Raw genomic sequence first — 17899 nt, 5'->3', positions numbered from 1 at the left:
CTTGTCATGGTAATCTGTCGACCCCGCCCGTTTGCGCTGCCGCTGTGTTACTAAACTAACACCGCCGCATATTTTGCGCGCGAATCTTCACACTGCGCAGTCCAGTCAAAGACCAGCGGAGATGGCAGGGATACTCGATGTCGCTAAACCTCGAATCAACTGCTCAATGTTGTCTCAACACATTGGCACACCTGTTTGCTTCCTCGGCCGTATAGAGAAGGTCTGAGTTTTTCACAATGCGTGTAGTTCATACCGCTTTTACAGTTTTAATAACCTACGTTTCATTGTCAGGTCCATCCATCTGGGAAGACGTTCACTATCTCGGACGGAGAAGGCAAGATAGTGACGGTTGAGCTTAACGACCCCGTGAGTAGCGCGCAGGCAGCTTAAATTGGTTTTATCGTTTTAATTCGATTTCTCTAGCATCCAAGTTAGCACAGAACGTCCCCTGCCCCACAGGGTATATCGCATACTGGAGAGTCAACAATTCAAGTGTTTCTGTGAAAGAGGGCTGTCTGGCTCAACCTACCATTGCTTGTGCTCAGCTACTGGATAACTAGTAGGTTTGGTGCTAACTAGCTTGTGCTAACTAACTCGCAAAACTGTCTAGCTGCAGAGATGTTAATCATGTGATCAAAACTACTTGGACAAAACCCATTACTTCCCTGTTGAGTGATGGTTACTTGCATACTCATTTTAAACCAGAGGCCCAATGCAACCTTCTTCAGAAACCTATTCAAAAATGTGTCTTAAGGAAAACGAGTGTCTTTAGTTTTACTGCAGGATACTTGATGACTTAGTTTAAACTGAAAACATGTTATGTGTTTTTCCCCATAAATTTAGATGGTTCAAGAAGTATGATCCTCTTCACTAGCCAACACAGATCTGTGTTTTCATTACTTACACCAATGGCATACCATGGAGTTCATTTGGCATGTCAAAGTCTTCCAACTGTCCCACTCCCAGTGGGTTCTTCTTCTGTTTGTGCAAGAAATGTCACAGATTCATTTTGAAAGGTGTTTTTCTACCTGACTGACACCACCCACCCACCAGTGAATTGCAGTGTCAGCAATGGCTGCAGCGGAGTTTACCTTCAATGGTGTGTTTATTAGTTTTTGAGGAAGCAGTCCCTGAAGCACATTACTACATCAAAGCTTCAGCTGACCTCACTTTACCAGTTCATTTCTTAAAAGGAGCAAGTACATTTCACGTACTCTTCGAGATCTGGTGAAAGCTGTCAGGTAGCTGGTGTTTGGACTTGTAGTCACTGAGCCCACTTTGGCTCAATCTGCTTTCATAATGCGGTACATGCTGTTCCAGTGCGAATGAGAACAAGGACCCTAAAAAAGCCTGTTTTTTATCACACTTGACATGGTTTATTGTGAGAACTTATAAGTTAATAATTAGAATGATTTAATAATTTCATTTTTATTTAGTTGGGACAGTGCATGTTAATGAACACACATGAGACATGTGTGTAAACACACCACTCTAGATTGTAGCCATGGGCTAATTTGCATCTGTTGTCCCACAGTTGCGCTCACAAACACACTCTCATTCATCCTGACCTGTTGTACATGTTTGGTAGGGGTAGGGGAAACTGGAGTACCCGGAGGGAACCTATGCAGACTGGGGGAGAACATGCAAACTCCACACAGAAAGGCCCCATCAGGCCCGGGAATTGAACCCGCGACCTTCTAGCTGTTTGTTATTTATTTATATATATATATATATATATAGCCAAGACAATTATGAGAAATCATTAATATATTTTCAGGGGAGGTAAGGGCTGATCACATTTTTCACGTTTCAAATGATCAACAAAAAACACCTACAATGAGGACCCATTGCTCATTAGGAGTTGAAGCAGCTACAGAACCTCTAGTTTTAGTGATAGTCATGTTCTTTAAACTTCAAACACTTTGTTCTTGTGAAAATATTTTGGTGGCAACTAGACTTTATTTTCTTCTCATGAGGAAATTTCACCCCTCACCTCAGAGGCTTCTTCAGCTCTGAACTAAAATGTCTTCAAGACTGACAAGAATACACCATCACCTAGATGATTGAGAGCCTCCACAGACATTTCAAACCCTTGGGGTTTCAGTCATAGGGATTTTCATTTTGTGTGTGTGTGTGTGTGTGTGTGTGTGTGTGTGTGTGTGTGTGTGTGTGTGTTTTCAGCTGGAGGAGGAGCTGACCACCATCGTAGAAGTGATTGGGACGGTGTCCAACAAAGGTGGCATTATGGCTTCCACGTACAACCTACTGCGAGAGGACAAGGGCATCCCATTTGGTAAGCGTTGTAAATAGGACAGCTATGGCAGCCCTGGGCCCTGACCTGCACTGACCCACGCAATGTCCTTCACATCCGCAGACTTGGAGTTGTACAATGAAGCTCTGAAGGTTGTCCATGATTTCCCACAGCACTATCCCTTTAAAGTGGCAGCCAGTGGATGAACTCTTGTTTTTTCCTTTTTCCATTTAACGTCTGTAAGTTGTTGTTTTTTTTTAATTACTGTTTTCTGAAAATAAATTCTAAGTAATCAATATGCAAATGGAAAATAAACCTTTTTTTATTTAGTGGACAAATTCTGCCTGAAATTGGAACAACTTTGAAAGGAGGTAAGAGGGAAAAACGATCCAGAGAGGTTCGGGGTTTGTCAAGCCTAATTGAAATCCTTACGGTCATCCAGCCTGCTTATCCAGGGCCTGAAGTAGACTCAGTAGGTCAACCAAGACATCACCTTTTCCAGCAACGCACATAAGGTCTCCTTGGGGAACCTCAAGATGATCACAGGTCATACACAAATTATGTCTAGCTTGTTGTGGATCTGCCTCTTTCTTTCCGCCATGACCCAACGTTCATGCACGTGATGGAGGAGCACCATTCAGCTGTCCACCAGAATGAAGTCCAAGACCAATAAAGATGTGAGCATCTGTTTCCAGTTCTCCAGTGGTTTGCATCTTTTTGAAATGTGCATTTATATTCATGGAGACTGTTCCCTGGAGGTCCCTCGGCATTGCTGAGACATTTTATTTTGCTTTTTAAGAATGGAATTCACTGATGATTTGGTACTTCCTTAAGTCGTTTGCAGTATCTGACATCTTAAGATGATCATGGCCTCTCATTTACATTGGCTCCTCGGAACTTTTTTTAAACATTTTGATAACCGCTTGGAACTTCATTAATGGGTTGAAGAATTTACTTTTATGGAAACTGGTTGGGGAGGCCCATGCATTCCTTTTACCTTCTGGAGCTTTGATTTTTTTTTTTTTTTTTTTTTTTTTTTTTTTGAGTGTCCGTAGCCGCACAGAAGCCTCCTGGAACATGGAACAGGAACCCTTGCAATGAAGAATAACTAGCGTTTCAATGCCCTGTATCAAATACTGTAATACTTAAATCTTGCTGCAGGAAGGTCTTGGTATTAAATTCAATTTAATATAGCAATATAGTGCTAACTTGTATTTAAATATGGCTGTTTTGGACTGATGAGCTAACTTGTTCTCGAGAACCCTGAATACCTTTTAGCACATCAGTCTGGGAATGAGACTGATACAAATTCAAGATACAAAGTATTTATTGTCATGTGTACAGAGGAAATGTGTTTCCCTGTACAATGAAATTATTACTTTGCTGTCCACATTGCACTTCGGATTGTATTGTCAATAATTAGGTATCGTAAATGTTATTAACATGAATTGTGTTGGCAGTGCAAATAAAACATTGAGTGCAGCTTGTTGTTAAAATAATAAATTAAAAAAAACAGTAATAAACACGCTGCATTTTGAGATGATAAACATTTCTTATTTCCTAATTTGCTGGAAAGCATTTATAAATATGTTTATTATGATTAAATTAAATCTCACCCAGGTTTGCCTGCCCTGTCTGTCCTTTCTCCCCACTTGGACAGCGCTATCTTGGGTGATCTAATATGGACAACCAGTCGCTGAACGAATCAATGCTTCGGCATTTACTTCTGAGTGACAGGTGACAGCTGGGCTCCGACACACTTCAACCGATCGACACAAACAAAAATAGATGGATTACTTATCTTCCAAACATCTGTGATCTTATTTACAATAGAAAAGTGGGTTGATTTGAGTTGAGCATCACATGAACAATTGTTTAGACTAGCTGAATTTATTCAATCATCAATCATTAACCATCTTCCGTCTCTTTCATAAACTTAGATGATTAAATCTGATGCAATAATTCAGTGAATTTTTGTTTCCCTTTTTGCACATTAATGATTCATTTTAAAAATCCATTTGTTTGGGAACAATATAAAGACCAGCCAAAGGAGCAAGCACGATGTAAGGCAGCCTGCAGCAAACAAAAAACACAAAATAAAAATATAAATTCATATCTATAAAAAGAGGTATAGACTGTATTACACCTTAAAAACATTGCAAAAACATGAACAGATCAAGAAAAATGTGCAGAGGCACCATGTCTTACCGGGCAAACTTGGGGCCCCCCTTGACCCGGAGGGCCAACAAATTTTATTTTTTTAAACTGTTTGCCACAGTTGTATTTGATAATTTACTATTGTTATTTAATTTTTGAAATAAAAATAACATTTATATTTTTCACCTTTTTATGACTTATTTAGAACACGTCATATAATGATTTGACGGGGATTGTAGCTGCAATTCCCAATGAGGACGACTGGGGGGCGCTAAAGCACTGTTGCTGACGTTCAGTCCCTAAATGGAAGTACAAGAAGAAGGAGTCGAACCGTGTCCTCTTACGTGATAACAAGGGTTACATAAGTTTAACACACAAATATTACCGTGGCTACCTGAATTTCTGCTCCGGTTCCCAGCCCAGGAGCTGCCGCCGGACGTCTCTTCCCGGTAGAGGGACTAGCATTAGCCCACCTCAATGGCGGCCCACGCTTCCATCGTCCGGTCTCTCTACAAGCGTATCCTGGTTCTGCACCGCTTCCTGCCACTGGACTTGCGAGCATTGGGAGACCAATACGTTCGGGAGGAGTTCAAGAGACACAAGGGAGCCTCTCCGGAGGAGGCAAAGAGATTCATGCTCGAGTGGGAGGTAAATAACCTTCACCAAACCCCGCCGAGATTCGACACAGGTTAGCAAGCTAACTAGCTATCCCTAGCCTTTGCTAGCAAGGGATGGCTAACTCCTCTCAGTGCTTCGGTTCCAGCCTGCGCTTTGCACAAACACCGAACTCCTGACGGAAGAGCCTTTCTGTTAAATAGATAGCCGTTTACAAGAGAAGAATTTTATATATATCAAAAGATAAATTAGTTGCCTGGAAGGTTGCCAATCAATCAAGGTCACTCCGTAGGTTTTTTATGGTCTTATGCTCTAAACACTTGGCATCTGAGATATACAGGTGTTGCAGAGCAAAGGTATGTAAGTTCTGTAGATGCCACGCTTTTGCCTGGGATAGAAGGGGCTGAGATGGATACAGGTGATTGACCCCTGAAGTCGGCCTGTCACATGTCAGCCATGGCGATGAAGATGTTGTTTTGAATGAAAATGAGGATGCTGGATGTTCTCTACAGATAGAAGCCTGTAAGACTGTACCTCTGGGGGAGTCCTTTCTATTCCTGTCCGTTTTGACAATCCCATAGAGAACCTGAAAATCTGGCTAAGGATTATGTCACTGAAAGCGGGGCTGTTTAGAATATCTTCCTACTTGATTTTTATTGTTCTCTTACAATCTTTTTAGGTTTCAGCAGCGGTTCAGAGCCTCTCCATTGGTATTATATTAAAAAATACACAAACATACAACTTTATAATTGCGGAGGAATATTGTAAAGTTGGGGTTTGAGTCACACTTAACTTTTTTTTTTCCCACAGCTTTCCTCAGGCAGGAAAAAGCATTATTTAGTGTGTCAAAGCAGATTGACTAAATGCTTTAACTTAAGTTTATATTCTGAAGGCATTCACACAATTTAAATTTACAGTTTAAACTATTTTCCAATCATCAAAGTACATCTCCTCTCATTTGGACAACTACATAAATCTAATGAGATATTAGCCTCTGCGGAGTCTTTCAGCTCTGAATTATTTACTTTCATGTTTGAGACCTGTAAGGATACTTTTTCTTAATGAAAGCAGTAACATCAGCCCCAAAGTCTAATGTGACATTGCACATGAAGCCTTTATGTTCCATCTGGGAGAGGCTGAGCTCCCACAGGGGCCTCTGTGAAAGACAGCAATGAGGCGTTAGCAGTCGAAATTATAAATGTGACTACCAGATGGAAGCCTTCATAGTAATCGTAGGTCAGATATGGGGAAAAATCATGACCAGGCTTACGAATTCAAGCACAATAGGTCACCTTTGCACTGACTAATTTTTGTAATTCCACCTCTGGAAGGCAGATCAGAGACAAACAACTGTCTGGAAATAGCCCACAGGCTGGGCAGTGCCCTAGACAATCACGAGAACCCAATACAGTCCATCTCTGTGCTGGCGTTCATTTAAACCATGCATCACCAGGGTGATGTGGGAGTCCGACTTAAAATCGCATCGGTGAGAACCCACCTATACCTGTCTGAGGTGTCATATCTCTCCTCTGCCGCAGAATTACAAAGACAATCTCCAGCATCAAGTCCTGGAATCGGCAGGGGGCCATGGGGGCCTGGTGAATTTTGGGGTCGACCTGCCGGAGAGCAAGCTGAGCGACTTCAGGGACGAACAAATCGGGCAGCTGTACGAACTGCTCTTGGAGTCGACCAAACCAAACAGACAGTTTAACATCCAGGAGACAGAGTGATCCAGCCGGAGGTGCTCTGAAGGACAAGCCGTGATGAATAGTTCTCATTTGTCCTGATTTAGACTTCTTGAAGGCATTTCACCTCCAAAGGGGGCTTCCTCCTCAAAGTACCTCTCACACCATGGGGTGGCCAAACCTTCTGGCTCGAGGGCCACGCCTGGCTATTCCGTGAGTAGATGAGGTGGGCATTGATGGTGGGCTATTTTGATGGTGTTGGTTTACTAACATCCCTGAATTATCAGAACCCTCTCTGGAGTTGGTCTAGGCCACTTGGGGACTTTTTTCAGGGTCATTAGTGTTTGGAAAATCTACGAATCATTTTGTGTCAGAGAAAAAAAAAATCAATTTGTCCTGGAAGGCTTTCCTGTTTGAATACGCTTCATGTTCCAAACTAATCTTTCCATCGCAGCTTCATATTCTGCTGCTTCCTGAGTGCAAATGCCAAACCCCAAACCAGGTATACGTCTTTCAGCTCTGCAAAAATGGCCTATCTCGCCTCTGAGAACGAACAGACCAAAGAGGTTTTCCTGCTAAACCAGTCTTCCAAGTCCTCATCAGTCCACGGAACTGTTCTGCATGATAAACTGTTTTCAGATTTGTTTCTGCTAAACATGCATTTAGCAGCACTTTCTCCAGATTAAAAGTTGCTAGCATAGTTAGCATTGCTGGTGAACAAGTGCCTGATAATGTATGATTCACACAGCAAAGCTTTCCTGACAAAAAAGCCATCCAATTTTAATTCAGTCAATTATTTGCAGGCGGTTGTTGAAATCCATACTCATGGTTGAGAGAAAAGTGGCTCGACATGAGAAAAGGCCCAGTGTGGTTGCAATGCGCCATCTGCCGTTACCAGCTAACTAATGGAAATAAAACTGAAGCCAGCGTGACATCAGAATTAACCCACAGGCTCCCTTACATATGGTTCACACTGAGCAAGGTAGAGTTTGAAAAAATCTGTACACCAAAAGTGCTCCAAAAAGAAAGATGATTTATTTTACATACGACACAAAAAACTTTTCGAGCAAACAGGCTATTCCTCAGATGCTTACCAGAGATATGTGTTAACATGTTATTGTGGCGTCATTTTTAAAGAGAATGACTATGTGATGGATTCCCTGCGTTTTTTGTGTGCCTCTTCTTAGCTATGTCATGTCATATTAACATTTTCAAAATGTAACATTATCTTCACCATTTTTCAAGAGCCAACCCGAGAAACTGATACTTTTTTTGGATACTTGCAGATCTCAGCTTCTCGGATCGGTTCTCAAAAAATGGTGAGGATAATGTTAAAATGTAAGAATTAAAAAAGGAGGGAGTCAATCACATGATCATTCTCTGTAAAAATGGCGCCACACTAACATATTTGTTAACACACATCACCGGTAAGTATGTGAGGAAGAGTCTATGTTTGCTTGAAACGTCATGTGAGAAGTTCTTTGTGGTATGTATAATAAATCATCTTTCTTTTTGAAGCACTTTTGGTGTCAAGATTTATTCAAACTCTACTTAGTCGACCTTTTTGATCCAGTAGCCATCCCTAACTGGGTAGCAGATGTGCGCGTGTGTTTCTTTTTTACCACTTTGAGCAAAGGGCAGATCATCCCCCACCACCAGTGCCTACAGCCATAAACCCCCACACGGTCACGACCCTAAGAACGAGAGATGAAACGTCTTCAGGAGCCTAAACCCATGCCAGGACAAACTCCCACATCTGGACAAGGGTCTTTACTGACCGTTCCTGCATGGTATCTTAGAAGCATCGCTCAGGACATTTAATTATAAGGGAGTGCTGTGCAATATCTCTGGTCTTTGTCTTTCACACTGACTGAAAACTACCTCCAGGTTGCAGTCATTGTAGAAGTACCAGGCTGTAATTACTCTATTTTCATGAATGAAATGCCACATCGCTGCAGTTTTACAGAGAAGCTCTGGTTGTGAAAGAGCAAACAAACCGTGCGGTCTACGTCTCTGGAGCCGCAGCCCACCCTGCCAGGCGTGAACCCTCGTGACGGCTCTGCTTGCATTAAATGTTTCATTTTCCTTCCCAGCGCCTCTTTAATGAGAGGAGTGTGACTGATACGAATTTCACAGGCCAGGCCGCCCTGTTCGGTAGGAAATAGCTCCTTTACCCCAACCATTTTTAGCAGACTGGAATAAATAAAACACTGTAAATTGCCCAATTTTATCTGTGAAAGCGAACATCAAGTAGAAGGAAAAATACACTGACTGGGTGTCTTTGGTCACATCTTTGGTTCCACCAATCAGAGGAGTCTGTTTTCATTTTGCTCTTTTGCTCTGATGAAAATATGAGGATGAATCACCTGAAAATTAATAACAGATTACCTGTTAAGGATCAATGGTTGGCTTTTGGAGAAGACAAAAGCAAATAAAGTGCATGAAAATGAAAATTGTGTCATTTCCTGCATATCTTTTTATTCCTATGAAATCTGTGATGCACAGTCGGCTTAGTTAGAGTCAGTGGAGACACTTTCTATGACTTATAGAATAATTGTAATCATTTATTAGTTGTGTGTGCTGCACTGGGGTTGTCATTCACACACAATTCAGGGACACAACCATTCACTGTCCTTCACTGGTCCTAAAGAGACATCCAACTATTCACAGGCCGGCAACCTGAGAAGACAGACATTGTTTATCTAAGTCTACTGCAAATGGTGTATTATAATTTCAGTAAGTCATGGATTTATCTAAAGAGGTGCAGCTTTGTTACTGATAAATCAATCGGCGCCGACAAACTCGCTGTGAAATTACGGGTTGGGAGAGCAAACAAAGCTTGGCACAGTACATTCTGTGGAGAGACAAAGAGGGATTGGAGTGTGAAAAGGAATCAATTTGACTTCAAAATGATTTAAGCATGTATATGCAGGTATATAACTATGTATACATTCGAGGCCAGCGATTTCCAAAGTATTTGCAAAGAGGGCCATATTTGGTGAGGGCCTACCATTCAGTCTGACGTTCTTTAAACCATGAACATTAAATCATTGCTTCTCAAATAGTGAGGCGATGCCCGGGGGGGCGCATGTGACCCCATGGAACATGCTCATGGTGTTGTATTCGCGCAAGGTTTTTTTTCTGCACCGAGCTTGTGCGCACACACACAGAGCATGAAATGTGAAGTGCAGTGGACAAACACTCAAGAGACACCATGGAAAAATATTTAACAGGGATGACATGAAAGGCGGTGAGAGACAGAGATAATGAGACAAACGAAAGCTAAAACGAGGAAATATGATGAAGCGTATCTAGCACTTGGCTTCACTGTGACTACGGTGGGAAATGAGGAAAGGCAGAGGTGTTAACTGTCTAAAAGTGTCACCGGACAGTGTGAAGCCAAATTAGTTATATGCATTACACCCCTATTACACTGATAAGCTGCTTTGAGTCTTTTCATCAAAAACATGCTGAATATTAGCAACAATCATCCCGCTTTGTGAAAGCTACTTCAGTAAACCAGTGAGCACTGTTGTGCTAATAAGTGTTACTGAAGTTGTTGCAAATTGATCTATATTTCTTTCTTTTTTTCTTTTCTTCAATGTTAATAAGGATACAGTGTTGTGCAGAGGTCTACATAGAACTTTTATTGACCAATGATGCTATTTATAGTTGCGGTGGAATGTGGGGGGCGTGAAATGTTTTCTTCTTCCTTGGGGGGGGGGGGGGGGGGGGGGGGGGGTTAACAGAAAATAATTGAGCATTCGTGCATTAAATGCAAATGACAAATTTCATGAATTTTTTTTAAAGAAAATGGCTTACTTTAAACAAGTTTTTACCAAAATCTCTGTCATTTATATTTGAATCCCACATAGAATTAGGAAAAAGTCCGTCTGGAAAAAAAAAAAAACTTTGAGAAAGATTAAACATATCTAGATTCATTTGAAACATTATATATTATTCACTATTAAATGCTCACTATGAACTTCTAAATTCAAAACATGAAGAGGACAATAACACTAACAGTGATATTACTAAATTAAGGAAATATGAATCCTTGTGTTACTCCTGATCAAAAAGGAGAAATGCAGTGTTTTTCACGATTTCAATTTCAGACTCAGATCTAAATTCTTCTCCTTAGGGCTTTCTCTTCAGGGGTCTCCACGGCAAGTCCACCTTCTCCATATAACCCTGTTCTCTGAATCCTCCTCTCTCACACCAACTACCTTCATATCTACTCTCACCATGTCCATTAATCTTCTCTTTGGTCTTCCTCTAGACCTCCAATTCCAGTATCCTTCTTCCAATATATTCACTGTCCCTTCTCTGTACATGACCCAACCGCCTCAGTCTGGCTCCTCTGACCTTCTCTCAAAAACATCTGACATGTGCTGTTCCTCCGATAGACTCATTTCTGATCCTATCCATCCAGGTCACTCCAAAAGAGGACCTCAGCATCTTCATCTCTGCAACCTCCAGGCTCTGTCTCCTGTCTTTTGGTCACTGTTACTTTTTCTAGGTTATACAGCATCGCTGTATAGCCCAGATACTGGTTGACAAGGCAGTCACCCAGGACTTCAAGACCAGAGGTACCAACCCGTGCACCGGAAGGACTGTGACTTGATGCAAGTCGCCGAATCATCATGTAGCTTTGGAGACCGGTTCCAAAGTGGAACAGCAGTTGGCCATCTTGACATGGAAGACACAAAGCTGCCTGCTGAGAAAAGTGTCACATTGACTTCCTGATTTGGTTCAGGACAGCTACAAATAGTAGTAATCCCATAGGCAAACGTCAATAAGGAGTTTTGTTTTGAAAATAAATTCCATTCCCTTCCTTTGTAAAGGAAGATGCAACCGACACACAACTCCCTTTGCGTCAGAGGTCAGAATTGTGACCCGCCTGATCCTCCTGTTGGAAATTCATTCAGGAATAAACGTGTGTTTTCTGTCACCCGACAGACTGCTGCCCTTACAGTTTGAGGACTGATACATGCTAGCACGGTAGTCCTTGGTGGTCAAGGTTCTTGTTGTACCCATGACAACAACCCTGTGATAAAGATGTGCTCATGACTCACAGCTAGAAGGATAAAACTCGCAGCCGGAAGCAGGAAACGATAGGTTTTCTCTTCTGCTTAATTCCAATATCTTTCCTCTCCGTCCGTCCATCCACCCAGACCTCCTCCCTTAATGAATGCTACTGTTATCTGTCTCCAATCATTATCCCAGCAGCTGCTACAAGATTTGGCATAATGTGGACGACTTTTCTGATTTCCACTTGCAGCGTAACTGATTATGGATTCATAACCTGATTAGCCTCCATTCCTTCATAAATTGACACGGCTGAATATTGGTGAGGGAAAGCCTCAGTCCTGGGTCTATCTGCTCAAATAAAACCAATCTGAGTCCATTCCACCAGCAGCTGCTGGTTTGAGTCAATCGAAGTTCATAAAGATGGATGTCCACCAGCATCACAAACTAAGAGTGAAGTTCCTTTTGAATACATACACACACGCATATATATACATATATATACATACATATATCATATATCAATGGAAGTTCATAAAGATGGATGTCCACCAGCATCACAAACTAAGAGTGAAGTTCCTTTTGAATACATACACACACGCATATATATGCATATATATACATACATATATCATATATCAATGGAAGTTCATAAAGATGGATGTCCACCAGCATCACAAACTAAGAGTGAAGTTCCTTTTGAATACATACACACACGCATATATATACATATATATACATACATATATCATATATCAATGGAAGTTCATAAAGATGGATGTCCACCAGCATCACAAACTAAGAGTGAAGTTCCTTTTGAATACATACACACACGCATATATATACATATATATATACATACATATACATACAAATACATATATACATCCGTATTCATATATATGTATATTCATATGTACGTACATATACATATATATATATACAGACATACATATACATATATACACACTTTTATATATATATATATATATATATATATGGACGCACATATAGGTGCACATATGGACACCTTTATGTCTGAACATGATGTTTTTTATGGACAATCCGTGACGAGCGCAGAAGTCCAATAACAAAACACCGCTCGGGTTCAGATCGGGGGGCCGTTCCTCCCAATCACGCCTTTTCAAGTCGCACTGTCGTTGCCCACGTGAGCCTTGAAGTCTCCAAGTCTCGAACGGGGGAGTCCCCAATAGGAGCAATCTCTAGCAGCCCCTCTAGGGACCCCCCAAAGGGTGAGTAAACGGAACTGTTGTTGGGTGTATAGCCACAAACAACAGGCGGAACCTGTCCCCCCACCTGAAAGCGGAGGGAGGCTGCCTGTAGGTGGTGAGCCCAGGGGAATAGGGACCCATGTCATTCCTCCAGATTGGCCACCAGGTGTCCCCAGGCCTGGCACCAGGGGGTTCCCCGGTGACTCGCATTTGGGCGAGGGAACACTGGGTCCAATGGTTTTCTTCTTCATGGGAGGTCTTCTGAGCCACACTTTGTCTGTATATGTATACATATATATATATATATATATATATATATATATATATATATACGTCATCCCAGAGGATTCTTCAGCTCTACTGACCTGTGGAGCATTTCCAGGGTCATGGGCGGGTGTAGTTTATGGTGACTTTTTATATAAATGTCAGAGTTGATGTGCAGAAACTAGTGCTATGTTAACGGAGGTGTCAGTCGCTGGTGACAAAGGAGGAAATTTTGTGGATTACCTGGACTGGAATGTGAAAAGGTAAAGCTAAACAAAGGAGTGAAACCTGTTGGAAATCATGGATTGTGGCTCAGGTAGAAGTTACCAGGGCTGATTCTGGTGCTGGATCTTGCCTGGTTGTTTGGAGGGTGCAGAAGGTCCTGGTCCATCTCGGTATTGATCCAGCACAGTGTTATACGTTTGTGAAATGCTGAACGTTGACTCCACTTCTTCAGCACTTCCATCAACCTGCGGGTTCAAAGCACATGCAAAAAGCTGGTGATTTACATAATGAATGAATGAATGAATGAGAGAACCACAATGTTGGTACTTCATCTTCTCTAAAAAGCCCGTCCTCCATGCTGAGTTCTGTCGTTGCACGTGCTTGACAACAGGAACTTATGGCATGTTTGCCTCTTCAATGACCGAAAAAAAAGACCAGTACAAAGATCATGGCGCATCTCGCTGGAGATGGTGGCTGTCTCCATAACACCCCTGGACAATATGGTTGCCAACATAACATCAGGACAGACATCCCATTTGCCAAATAAGTGCTTTTTGGAATTTACACTGCATGTTGTTTATGAAAAATACTCCAGGGTTAATAGAAAGAGGACCTGTGATATCCCTGCATATAATGGGCTTGGGTGTTCATTGCCCTCCATCAGCAGTGGAGTGTGTTTGCTGTTCACATAGCCTTGATCTCCATCTTTTTGCAAAAGAAAAAAAAAAAACTTTTGCCCACCCGAAGCGAAACACTGGATAAAATAGATTCACTCCATGAAAAAAGGAACAGCATTAACCTAGTATTAAACAAGGAATCATTCTGAGAAAATGGCCAAATATAAATTATGACATTATTACAGAAATTATTACAATGAAAATGAATGAAAGAATAACAACATGCACTCCAGGATAAGAAGTGGGAAGAAAGTCATTCAGTTCAGTAAAAAGGCAGAAAAAAAAGAACTTTTGTCTCAAAGTATTTTTGATGCAAAAGTTAATCACAAATCAAGCTAAGGTTAAAAAATCCACTTGGAATTGCATTAATCTTCCGTGGTGTCTCGGATGTCATCGAATCAGAGTTTAATGGTTTTGTCGCGGAACGACTCCAAGAAGCCGGCAGGGGAGTGCAGGTCTAATGGTGCCGTTCCTGTCAGGACAAAATGCATCAGTCGGAATTGTAATAAGTTTTAGCGGCGAGCTGCAGCAGAGGTGATAGCATTTGTCTTTTCTTGGAGACAAAAATACAGTCATCTGTGGAGAGCCAATACCTCATCGCACTTTCTTGTCTAGTCGACTGATGGCGACGATTCTTAAAAAGGATGAAGTAAATAAGACCATTTTAAAAGACTGAAAACAACTACAATTGATTTTAGCCTGGATACAATGATAATATAATATCCTTCCACGCAGAATGTGCTCCTGAGATGTTTGCCCTGCGTCCCGTTTCCAGGCCAATCCATCACGAGCATGGGTTCCTCCCAGCATCCTGCCGTTTCACACCCATTCTTACAAATCAATAGCATTTGCTTCAGACTTCTGTCCCATAATTACCTCCATGCGTGTTCTCTCTCTAGCAGTCACAGTCAGTGACATGCGGTGAGGTTCATGGCCGATGAGGCTCTGAATCGCGCCTCCTACCATGAGGCAGGAGAACTGAATGCCTCACTTAGTGGTTCTTGGCACACGTTTTCCAGTTGCTCAGCACAAGAAACTAGCAATATACATACAGTTGTTGACAAATTGGAAGTGTAGTTCATCTAGCAAAAGTGTTGAAATATTTTTATGAAGACAGCAATACGGTCTTAGTGCAGAGCATGCCAGCAGTCACCTGTCATTGTACAATCTAAGTTGAGGCTACACAGTCAGTGGTCTGTTTGAACTGGTTATCAAAATAAAAGACACCAGTCTACAACCTCAAACAGTCACACTCCCAACTCCACTATGGCCAAGACCAAAGAGCTGTCAAAGGACTCCAGAAACAAAAATGTAGATGTGCACCAGGTGGGAAGACTGAAACTGCAATAGGTAAGCTTGGTGTGAAGAAATCAACTGTGGGAGCAATCATTAGAAAATGGAAGACATGCAAGACCACTGATAATCTCATTTGATCTGGGGCTCCACACAAGATCTCACCCCATGAGGTCACACTTTGAATCTTGAATCTATTTGTTATTTATAAAGTATTTTTTCTCATTTCAAAACACAACTAAGATGGCTTATTAGCATTTCAATTCTTTTAACAGTGAAATTTAACTTGATTCACGAGCTCGTCACAGAACCAGTTCCGGTCCTAAGTCAAGGTGTTCATGTTCCTCATACCATCTTATGTTTGGCATTCATCCAGCAGTCATTTGTTCATTGATGGAGATGTGGAGCTGAGAAGGAGGTTTGTGTGTCTGTGTTACCGTGACGGAACTCCAGCCTCTCTTTTCCTTTGAGCTGTAGATTCTCCACATTCCCCTCTGCCCCTACGGGTCTGCGTGCGAGGCGGCCTGGCAACCAGTCCTCCAGAGGCACAAGGTGTTTCAGGGGTGGTTGGCGATGTTCTGCAGGTGTTACACGTCTCTGAGTGAATCTGTCAGCAGTGTTCCCTTATCTTGTGCATCATCCAAAGTTGGATACGGCTCTGGACACAGCATGAGCAACTGGGATGCTGAAATCGAAGGGAGCTATATGGGAAATATTCTCAATATCTTCCTTAAAACCAGTTGTTCTGGATTCAGCTGCAGCATTTATAATTCTAATTTGAGAAATGAAGGTCAGTTTTTATGGAAGGTAGCATCCAGAATAAACATATTTATTTAGTTACGACAATGACGGCATCGTGACTATGTCTCAAAATAAAACTGGAGGGGATGTGAAAAAGACGTCAGCACACAAAGTTCAGGGCTGCCGAGTGATTGATTTATTTTCTCCTAGAGGGGGCAAGGGACGGAGGGAAGAAGGGCGGGACCAGAAATGGAAAAATGAAGGCAGCTGTCGGCACGATAAACGTATTTTCGGAACATGTTGACTCGAGGTAATTGGGACGTTTAACAAATTCATTATCAGCCCGCGGGTCCCAAGTCATCGTCGAAAGCTTTTACCGTCTTTGCTCGTCTTTTTATTTAATAACTCTGGGAAAACTCATTGCCTGCAGAGCTTGGGTCTGAGCCCCCGCCAGATGTTTGGCTTGCAAGGTGCAGGAGCTCAGGAGAAATAAGAAAAAGCCAAGTTGACATACACTGTGCCATCTGGACTAAGGTGAGCTGCCGGTGAGGCTGAGAGCCCAACAACCGGAGAGCCTTCGCAAAGGTTGCTCAAAAGAATTCAGTGTGTGTGCATGGAAACACGGATTCCTGCCGTGACTCAGAATCGCAGCATTAGAAGAACCTCCAAGTACCGGTGAGCGTAACGGGAAACAATGCCATCCCTCCAAACATGTTCTAAACCCCAAAATACCTGCCATTATTCCTACACATCCATTCCTCTGTTCTATAGGCATACTTGACATGGAGTGACTAAACAATAGTGAAGTACTGCAGACAATTGTACACTGATTTGTTGGTACGCCTCTGATCGCCGCCGCCATCACAGATGTTTGTATGATGGACACACTTGACTTCAAAAAAGCCAGGAGTTGTGGGTGTTCTGAAGTGTATCTGCTGGAAAATAATGAGCCCGTTTGTCATAAAGAACTAAGAAGCGTTAATTAGCTGTGGGTGGTTCAGGGTTTGAAGTGTCAGACGACCTCTCGGGGTGGAAAGGCACACTCTTTCGACCCTCCACAGAGGGTCCTTGAATAGCCTGTGAGGGTCACAAACTGCCGGTGGCGTCCATGATTCAGTGCATGAAAAGATATTATGCAGCGTGATGACAGTGGCAACGTGTCGAGTACACAAACATCCAACACATTACTAAAACATCCTTTGAACTCTGAAGAGATCCAAAAATGCTCTTGGCTCTTGGCACAAAATAGACAAGCTGAATATGCAATAGATAGAGGAGCTGGAACTTCAAGAAACTTACCTTGAAAACAGTCTTCTCAAATGATGGCTGAAGTGCTTTTCTTGACAAGTAATCTGTGACTGTGGCCCTAAGTGTGTTTCTGAAATATTTCAAAGCTGCCAGGAGGTCTAAGCGGTACTTGTACATTTCAAGTACCGTATTTTCACGACTGTAAGGCAAACATAGTCATAGATTTTCTTCAAAATGTGTGCCGCGCCCTATAGTGCAGTGCGCCCTGTGTGTGTTGTTGTTGTAAGGCGGACATAGTAGAGAACACCATGAGAACGTTAAAGGGGGAAGTGTGGGCGTTGATTGTATGTGAAAGAACGGGTATGTGCGTTATGCAGAACATTGTTGTTTTAATAACCCTGAAAACAGCGCCGACAAACACATCCAGCCCAGCCACATCACCAACATGGACGAGGTGCCGCTCACTTTCGACATCCCGGTGAG

At 42.2% G+C, this 17899-nt stretch overlaps 2 protein-coding genes across 3 annotated transcripts; both read left to right on the top strand.

Annotated features, from left to right (window-relative positions):
- Positions 1-65: 65 nt before the first annotated feature.
- On the top strand, positions 66-3883 carry rpa3 (replication protein A3). 2 transcript variants are annotated; one of them, XM_086178029.1, is made up of 5 exons: positions 66-220; positions 292-366; positions 2182-2293; positions 2375-2490; positions 2582-3883. In XM_086178029.1, exons 1-4 carry the CDS (start codon positions 122-124, stop codon positions 2455-2457), a joined length of 369 nt encoding a protein of 122 aa, XP_086034155.1. In that variant the 5' UTR covers positions 66-121; the 3' UTR covers positions 2458-2490; positions 2582-3883. The 2 variants fall into 2 exon arrangements, with proteins under 2 accessions (XP_086034155.1, XP_086034154.1); XM_086178028.1 differs by lacking the exon at positions 2582-3883 and having other exon boundaries at positions 2375-2569.
- Positions 3884-4740: 857 nt separating this feature from the next.
- sdhaf3 (succinate dehydrogenase complex assembly factor 3) lies at positions 4741-9161 on the top strand. The gene is made up of 2 exons (XM_086178189.1): positions 4741-5056; positions 6562-9161. Exons 1-2 carry the CDS (start codon positions 4886-4888, stop codon positions 6751-6753), a joined length of 363 nt encoding a protein of 120 aa, XP_086034315.1. The 5' UTR covers positions 4741-4885; the 3' UTR covers positions 6754-9161.
- The last annotated feature ends 8738 nt before the right edge of the window (positions 9162-17899 follow it).

Source organism: Fistularia commersonii, chromosome 30 (assembly GCF_037954325.1).
Source record: "Fistularia commersonii isolate RoL2024-O1a breed Wild chromosome 30, RoL_Fcom_v1.0, whole genome shotgun sequence".
Taxonomy (NCBI): Eukaryota; Metazoa; Chordata; class Actinopteri; order Syngnathiformes; family Fistulariidae; genus Fistularia; species Fistularia commersonii.
The sequence above is the reverse complement of the archived record's forward strand: the minus strand, read 5'-3'. Positions and strand labels throughout refer to the sequence as shown.

Bases quoted from the DNA above. Each gene is read 5' to 3' on its own strand.
- rpa3 (XM_086178029.1), top strand. From the start codon at position 122: ATGGCAGGGATACTCGATGTCGCTAAACCTCGAATCAACTGCTCAATG. The intron at 221-291 runs GTCTGAGTTTTT...TTTCATTGTCAG, and splicing joins TCCTCGGCCGTATAGAGAAG to GTCCATCCATCTGGGAAGAC. The intron at 367-2,181 runs GTGAGTAGCGCG...GTGTGTTTTCAG, and splicing joins CGGTTGAGCTTAACGACCCC to CTGGAGGAGGAGCTGACCAC.
- sdhaf3 (XM_086178189.1), top strand. From the start codon at position 4,886: ATGGCGGCCCACGCTTCCATCGTCCGGTCTCTCTACAAGCGTATCCTG. The intron at 5,057-6,561 runs GTAAATAACCTT...CCTCTGCCGCAG, and splicing joins GATTCATGCTCGAGTGGGAG to AATTACAAAGACAATCTCCA.